The sequence below is a fragment of the Octodon degus genome, unplaced genomic scaffold, assembly GCF_000260255.1.
Source record: "Octodon degus isolate 3935 unplaced genomic scaffold, OctDeg1.0 scaffold00062, whole genome shotgun sequence".
NCBI lineage: Eukaryota > Metazoa > Chordata > Mammalia > Rodentia > Octodontidae > Octodon > Octodon degus.
This window is the reverse complement of record NW_004524638.1, coordinates 9505177-9513989: the sequence shown is the minus strand read 5'-3', so window position 1 is coordinate 9513989 and position 8813 is coordinate 9505177. Positions and strand designations below refer to the sequence as shown.

The window sequence follows — 8813 nt, the reverse complement described above, 5'->3', positions numbered from 1 at the left end:
TGCACATACTTAAATGATCTTAGCAACTGACATTTCATTATGGATTATGTGAGAATACCTACTAAGCTTTCCAATTACTGGACTTTAGAAAAAGCTTTAAATAGCCAGCTGATAAATCAGTGACAAAGGCAGCTGCCTGAACCTGGACCTGGGCTGGGGAGCAGCAGCCTGGCTGGCCCACGCGCTGCACTCCCAGCCTGGCTCTGTGCCCAGCGGCGGCGGCAGCAGTGCCGCCAGAAGCCCCCGAGCCCGTGCTTGCGGCCGCTGGTGCCCACTCTGTGCAAATACGGTTTCCAACGGAAGCTACTTTACAAACTAAATGTCTGTCCCCCATCCCCAAGAGTCACATGTGCAGGCGATGATTTTAGCTTTAAGAAATGTATTTTTGGTATTGGTAATACATTTTATATTTTTATATAAAAGGTATCTGTAGAATAACCTACACACAATTATAGAAGGATATAAATACTTCAAATACAAAAACTGTGTGCTATTGAAGATCCTTAGCAAGACAGTCACACATTCATTTTATAGATAATTATAAAGGCCACAAAATTTTTAAAATCTTTATTAAACCATATTAGAATTACAAAGTCTTTACTTAAAACCCCTCAATTTTGGTACTCAAATAGAGAATGCGCTGCAGCCCCCACCACCTGTGACCTGGCTCTGGCTCCGCTGGGCGAGGGGAGCTGGAGGCAGAGGCGAGCGCCAGGCAGGCCACGTGGTGGGACACGGCCGCTGGCCGCACACAGCCAAGGCGCAGGAGCGCGGGAGAGTGAAAGTGCTTCGCGGGCGAAGTGTTGCGAATTATTTGTTTTCTTTTGGTACAAGGAATCCAACACAGGACCTCGAGCCTGCCAGGCAGGCTCTCTAATTCACTCCTAAGTGCCGGAAGCATCACTTAACAGAATAACTTTATTAGGAGCTGGCTAAACTCCTTGTTTGGACCAGCTTACCATATTGTCAGCTATCTTACACATGTACATAATGGTCAGGAGAATTTAAAGACAGCTTCCTGTTTTAATCTTTTCCTTTAAGATGTGAGACTTCATTTTGCTTCAATTACTCTGTGGACACATCAAAAGTAAATTAAATAGAAACTGCATATAAAAACACTTGAGGCAGTGACATCATGATCTGGAACAACTGAAGTTTTCTACTTCTTGCTCCATTTTCTGTATAAAGGGTAGGAAGAAAAACAGAGTAAGTTTTAATACAAATAAAGAAATAATTCTATTTTTCCCCCAATAAGTACCCTTAAGAATAGGTATATCTGTATATCTATATATAAATAAAAATAAAAACTAGCTCTTGCAAGACTAACAGACTTTAACTGATGGGACTATATTACCCACTAGTGGGCACAGGGGTAGTGGGCACAGGGCAGGTCCCATTTTCCATCTTACAGACAGGACAGTATGTATGTATCGTCCAGTATCTACTTCTCTTTTTGCAGAACCGGGGATTGAACTCAGGCCCCTGTGCTTACCAGGCAAGTGCTTATTCCACTGAGCCATCTCCCCGGCCCCTCTATTTCAAAAATTAGCATTTTAATGTCTATAAAATAAGACTAAGGACAGGTAGGTCTGTCTTTAAAAATCTATCTGAGGCCAGGTATGGTGGCACATGCCTGTAACCCTACCACTCGGGAGTTTGAGGCAAGGATTGCTTTGAGGCCAGCCTGGAACGCATAGCCAAAACTTGTCTCAAAAATACCAAAAAACAATAGTTGCATTCTCTTAATGAATAGAATGATTTTTTCTAATGGTGTTTGTAAGTAGGATCACAAGTCTGCATCTTGTACAGCAATTAACCACTGAGAAGAATGTATGCAGTGTATTATTTGTTGAAACTGTACTTTCGATTTGATTTGAAACTGTCTCATTGCTATATGTTTATCAATAAAACTTTGAAAAGAAAAGAAAAAAAAAAACAAAAAACAAAAAACAAAAAAACCAAAAAAACAGAACAAAAAACCTATCCAAAGATGGGTTGGTGACACACAACCTGTAATCCCAGCACTTGGTACTGAGGCAGGAGCATTTCTGTAAGTTTGAAGCCAGCCTAGACCATACAGTGAATTCATTCCTGACTAAAACTACACAGAAGACCCTGCCTCAAAAACCCATCTGAAAAGGAGTTGTGTATCCTCGTTAAAGCCATCACCAAAGGTGTACCTGGATAAGCGCAGTTTTGTCATAGTCCTTGCGATGCTGATAAATACACTGGCTGATTACTGCATACAAGTTTTCCAGCTGAAATACATTGTAGCCTTCACTTTTGCTAACAACAGTCTTCAGAAGATTCTAAAGGAAAACACGAGTGTTTGTGAACATGAGGCAAATTCCTCGAGAAGAGCAGACTGTAAAGTCACGACAGTTTTAGTATCTAAGCCAGGAAGAGGGCAGACCAGGCACCGACGGCACAGGGCGCTCTGGGCATTTGTTGTCATGGTGCTCTGAGCAAACTCGTTTATAGTACTGGCCAGCAACTGACATATGAGTGGAACATTACCATTATGTGGTGCTCCTGGCAATGCCTAGCCTTAAAAACTACCGCGAAGGACTCTGCCATTTTCAATTCCAGCCCTAAAGCTCTGCTGACAGCTGCCGGGAACGGAGGTGCGCTCCTACAATCCTAGCAGCAGCAGGGAGGCTGAAGCATGATCTCTGGCGAGGCCAGCCTCAGTACCGTATTCTCCCAAAGACCTGACTAGAAAATAGACCTTAGCATGTTTGCTCAGATGCTTGCAGTAAACACATGACATACTTAATTATAAAATAATAAAATGACATTAGTATTTAAATAAATAACTAGGTATTTACAAATACCCAAATGGGCACTTCTGGACAAGATGTAAGTACATACACAGATGAACTTGAGCCTTCCTGCCGAAGTACCTACTGGAGCAGACCCTCAAATGCTGTGCGTACTTGATAACGAACGTGGCTGTGTCCAGTACGGATCCTCACGGCCCAACATGTGTGCTGTACAGATGTACTTAATGCACTAATGTGAGAAAGGTTTTCTGAGTTCTGGTGTCTGTAATTTTCATTGCTGTCATGTGGACCTTCATTCTTTTTTTTTTTAAAAGTTTTCTTTTCTTTTTTTTTTTTAATTTATTTATGTGTGTGTGGCCAGCTCAGCCCAACAGGGGGCGCAGCTGGCTGGCATGTGGTGCTGGGGGATTGAACCGCAGTCCCTGTGCTTTGCTGAGCTTGTTCTAAGTAGGTGCTTTAGACCACTGAGCCATCTTACCAGCCCCTGGACCTTCATTCTTAACTGTCCCACTTTTGTTGCCACGCCTGTCTCCTAAGTCTTCAGTGAACACTGATTTAATGGAAACTTTGTGAAGCCAGCCTGCACCAGGTCGTGCCTTGGGCGAAATAGGTTGCTGACAGCTGCATTGAGAGCAGGCTGCACAGACAGGAAGGGCTCATTTGAGGCGAGCTTGGTTGCTGGCCACAAGGGATGGAGGACAACGCTTCCACAGGAGATGGGCCGCAAGACATTCAGGCCACAATCCAGGGTTCAGAGTTATGATAAAGAAGATATGACTCTTTTGGAATAAATGTTGATTTTTCTTTTTTTTAAATGTGTTTTGGCACAGGGTGTCACACTTGCAGGAGTGATCCTCCTGTTTTCAGCATCCCCAGTGCTGAGGTTATATGAGCGCCAGCCACCATGCCTGGACTCTGGCTGGCTCAGAGAACCTGGGGGCGGGGCCAGTGCAGCATGTAGTGCTAGGGAACAAACCTGGTCCCTGCCCCTGCCTGAGCAGGTGCTTAGCTTAGTCCACTGAGCTATCGCACCAGCCTTTAAATGACATTTTTTTTCTTTTCTTTTTTGGTGGAATGGGGATTGAACTCAGGTCCTTGTGCTTGCCAGGGAAGTGCTTATTCCACTGAACCATCTCCCCAGCCCCTACACAATGGCTTTTTTTTTAATGTCAATTTTTGTACATGGAAAAATATAAGACATCCCCAGAAAATAAACACTATTGTGTCTTTTGGAACGAACATTAATATAAGACCTGGCCTTATTCTCAGGCAAATGTGGTACACACGGTAGCAAGACCCAGTCTCAAACCATCCCCCTCACCCCCAAAATCTCTATAGACAAATTTAAAAGTACCATCAAATTAGCATGGAGGAAAAAGTAACTTTGGCTGTGTAATTCATGGCAGTTTAAGTGTATAACTAACTCAATTATGTGAAACTAAGAACAGTACTAACAGCATATAACGGTGAACTACTTTACCACTTCAGTGTTTTGGAGTTTGTTTTGTTTTTAGAATTTCCCACCCTGGCGTTTTCCCCTCAAGATTGAAATGGTAAGGGGCATTACAGTTTTTCTAAGCATTGCCCTACTAGGATGAGCCATTGCAATCAAGTAAAAACAAACTGAAATGCTAAATCATAGACAGAAAAATCAGGTACAGAAGGATGGTAGTGGTGGCACATGGCAGTAATTCCAGCACTCTGGGAGGCTGAGGCAGGAAGACTGCTAAGTTTGAACCTAGACTCAAACTCAAAAAAAAGCTGTGGATGTAACTCAGAAGGAGGAAAGTCTTGGGTTTTCCCCCAAAAGAACAACAACAACAAAAAGTATGAGAACAATGAATTAGGTAAGTGTGTTAAAAACTATAAAGTAAGTTGGGTATAGCAGCTTATGCCTACAATCCCAGCACTTTAGAGGCTGAGGCAGGAGGATCAACACAAGCTTGAGTCCAGACTAGATTACACAGTGAGTTCAAAGCCAGCTGAACTGCACAACAAGACCCTGTTTCTATGGCCTGGGCAGATAGCCTGAGGAGCACAATGTTCCAAGTTCAATCCCTGGTACCGCAAAAAAAGACCCTGTTTCAAAACACCCAACCAACCAACCAACCAACCAATAAATAAATCCCGACATCAAAAACGATAAATCAACAGGTTAGTTATCTCCAAGCACCACCTCCACACATGGGGGGGTCCTGACATCCTGCAGAATGCTCTGGTGGGCTAAGTACTGGTGCAGGAAGTGTCAGTGATGGTGGCTTGGCACTGACTGTGTGAAACACCTGTGCCCCAAGTGCAGCAGAGCTGGAAGCGTCACTACAATCACTCAGGACTGCAGTAAACCACACAAAGCCCATCTGCATATCCTGAGAGTTCTAAGGGTATTCAGTGCTGCAGTTTCTTTTTTTTTTTTTAACTTTTTTTTTAAATTTTATTTATTTGTGTGTGTGTGTGTGTGTGTGTGTGTGTGTGGCCAGCTCAGGCTGGCATGTGGTGCTGGGGGATTGAACCGAGGTCCCTGGGCTTTGCTAAGTTTGTTCTAAGTAGGTGCTTTAGACCACTGAGCCATCTCACCAGCCCCCAGTGCTGCAGTTTCTAAAGGGACTGTTGACAGTAATTTTTTTTTTGAGGACAGCTCCAGTCATACCACGGTTTTCTCCTCCTCAGTACGGGTGTCATGCTGTCACCACAGCAGATCTGATCACTCAGAACAGGGTGCCCGGGCAGGGTCACCGTACCTAAGAGGACATCCTGCTAATGCACTGCGCTCTTATCTGTACAGATAACGTGGCTCTGGCAAATGCTACACCAGGTCTATGGATCAATGACTCCTGCTCCAGTCGGCATGCTACACAGCCTCAGACGGAATTCCTAGCCTATGACAGGGACAGGGCAGGGGAGCAGAGGAAGTGCACAGGAGGAAAGCTCTGGTTTCTCATCCAGCTCCCACACTGCCGGCCGGCCGGCTGCTGCTGCTGCTGCTGTCTAGTGTCTGCAGAGTACTGGCGTGCGAGGGAGGGCACCAGGATTTCAGCCACATACATTGAGTCGCTCGGTGTCCACCACGAGTGAGGGAGTAGGCTGAGAAAGAATCGCCAACGCCTTCTCCACGCTGATGAGCTGCTGCTGCTCGACCTGGGAGTGTCTGGCTCGAGTCATTCGCAGAATGCATGTTTCTAAAATGAAAAATAATTATGATGGTTCACAAAAATGATGTGCAAGATATGTATTATTCAAATCAAAAATAACAGCCAGCCAGGTGTGGTGGCACACTCTGCAAGTCCTGAACTGGGAGGCTGGGCAGGAGAGTGTTGGAAGTCTGAAGCCTGCCAGACCCTGTTTCCAGGAAAATAAATTTACTGGAAGTTCACAGTTCTGCTTATTAACTCTGTTGTCAGATTATGACACTGACACTCAAATCTAACATAAGGAGTTAGGTGTGGTGGGACATGCCTGCAACCTAGGTGCGCTGGGAAGCTGAGGCAGGAGGACCCGAAATTCAAACAGCCTGGGCAACTCAGTAAGACCATGTCAAAAAAGGCCTGGAGACATAGCCGAAGCAAGGGCTGTAAACTCCCACCAGAGGGCAAACCCTAGCCCACCACAACGAAGTCAATGATCATACAGTCATACAGCTACATCCACTCCCCCCAGCAGGGCAGAGTATTTGTGACATAGGCCACACGCCCCCTGCCTAGCCTTTCAAAGAACAAGTTCACTGATACTTGTTCACAGAATGCAACTTGGTCTAGGAAACTTATTGAGTCATAAATAAGAAAAATGAAGTAACACAAAGAGACTCTGTAAGATCATGCATCCAGTTGTCCTAAGAGCCAGGACAAGAACCTCTTGATGTCTATTCACTGTCCCTATTAATAGTAACCTCATGACAAAAAAAGATGATTTAAGAAAAATTGAAGAATTCAGATTCCAAATAACACCCATTAAGCTGCCAGAAGATTAATATTTTTCACATTTTTTAAGTGCATTTCACTATCGGACTCGTAGTGATCCTGTTTTCAGCCTCCCAAGGGCTGGGACTACAGGCATACGCCACCACACCCAGTCTCCAGAAGATATTTATTTATTTTGCAGAACTGGGGATTGAACTCAGGACCCTGTGCTTGCCAGGCAAGCGCTTATTCTTACTGAGCCATCTCCTTGGCCCCTAAGATTAATAGTTAAAGTAGCTATGTTAGGGTTGAGAAAGTAGATCAGTTGGTAGAGACCTTTCTTAATCTACATACTGAATGTGTTTGATCCCTAACACCACAAAATATAATTTTGTGACAGTATTGCTATATAATTCAAGTTGGTCCTGAACTTACTATGTAGCTCAGGATAGCCTTGAATTCACAGCAGTCCTCCTGCCTCAGCTTCCAAGTGCTGGGATTCCAGCCATGCAACACCACACCCGTCCAGCACTCAACAGTAGAAAGAGCACAACCTAGTCAACTGTTTCCATGACTATTCACATCTGAGCTCAATACCTTTCTACGATACATTCTGGACCCTACTATCAATCTTTTGTACGACTAAATAATGGTATACTTTCTCAAAATCCACACAAGCCTTGCTGTGGGGCAGCACTGTTTACAGTCTTCCAGCATACTAGGCAAGCGCTGTACAACTGAGGTTACACCTCAGCCCCTCCAAATCCAAACAGATCTACTGCCAAAGGCTCAAGAAGATCCAAACAAATACAACTGTGACCACAAGAGTAAATAAGGACCCTCCTGAGCTGATTGCAAGGAGGGATAGAGGGACGGGGTGGCTGGGAGCTGTATCACTCAGCAATCACTGCCTAAAACCACTTAGCTTAAAAATGAGAGGAGCCTGCCTGGGCTTTAAAGCTGAGACCTAGGCCCTGGGCTTCATGCTTTCCATGGGTTCTTTCCATTTCATCCTTCTTGCTGCCCAGCACCTATCGCCCCTACTTTTGCAGATGAATGAGTAAGCAGGCTACCAGGCTAAGTACCTTGCCCAAGTGACCTGGGGACCTAACGCCAGAGGTCTGGCCAATGCCAAGTGTCATTAAGAGAACAGTGACCAGGCCAGGCAAAGCGGTGCATGCCTAGAGTCCAGCTTGAGGCAAGAGGATCACAGTGAATTCCAGACCGTCTGGGCTACGAAGTGAGCTCAAGGGTAGCCTGAATTGCATAGCGAGACCGTCTCAAAAAGACAAAAAAACAAAAATAGTGATTTACTACTTCACAGCTAACTAAAAGTATTATTTTTGAAGTGAGCGTACATCTAGACTCTGAAGACTAAGCAAACAGCCATAAGCTGCTCCATGATACATGCCTTGTAGCTGAGACTCACCTTCTGCTTCATTTTTATCGAAAGTACCAACTGCCCGAGAGCTGGAAACATCTCCATCGCAAACAACCTTCTCTTTTCTCCACTCCACACATGCCGCAGCCGTCTTGGAGTCCAGCTCCCTCTCAGTACTCCGAGTCCCAGAGCTATGATTTCCCAGTGTGGTTTTGCTCTCAGGGGCAAGCTGGTCCTTCTCATTTTCTTCTAGTGAAGACTCTCCCGTGTTTCCATTCTCATTCTGGTCCACGCTCGTGTCTCGAGTTTCCTCAGTATCGCTTTCCATCTTACCCTCTGCTGTGTTCTGGCAATTCTCCTTTGCCTGTGAAATCTTCCTCCTCTTTGTTATGGTGCCTAAATGCCACTTGGACCTTTTGCGGTTTTTTCTTTTCAACTGAGCTTCAAGGAGTAAGAAAAAAAAAAAAATCACTCTATGACTTTCTAAATGCTAAGAATAAAGAAAAGCTGGAGACATAAGACAATAGTTTGAAGAATCACAGTATTTTTCTTTTCTTTTTCCTGCGGCCTGAGTGCAGGGCTGGTATGGCATGTGGTGCCAAGGATCGAATTGCGGTCCTGGCGCTTGCCTAAGCAGGCACTTTAGACCACTGAGCTATTTCTACGGCCCCACAGTATTTTTCTATGGTGGGATTATAGAAAGAAAAACAGAATACCGTGAGAATCTGAGGATACTAAGCTCATAAAGCAGCCTAT

General features: G+C 44.7%; 1 protein-coding gene across 1 annotated transcript in view; it reads right to left on the bottom strand.

The window, feature by feature from the left end:
- Positions 1 to 559: 559 nt before the first annotated feature.
- Positions 560 to 8813, bottom strand: part of Atad2 (ATPase family, AAA domain containing 2) — a 74274-nt gene continuing 66020 nt past the window's right edge. The window contains exons 24-27 of the mRNA XM_023718815.1: positions 8106 to 8498; positions 5826 to 5959; positions 2181 to 2309; positions 560 to 1178 (exon numbers count right to left, since the gene is read on the bottom strand). Of these exons, the coding sequence (XP_023574583.1) occupies positions 1134 to 1178; positions 2181 to 2309; positions 5826 to 5959; positions 8106 to 8498 (701 nt within the window). The 3' untranslated portion in view covers positions 560 to 1133. The remainder of the gene's footprint in view (positions 1179 to 2180; positions 2310 to 5825; positions 5960 to 8105; positions 8499 to 8813) is intronic.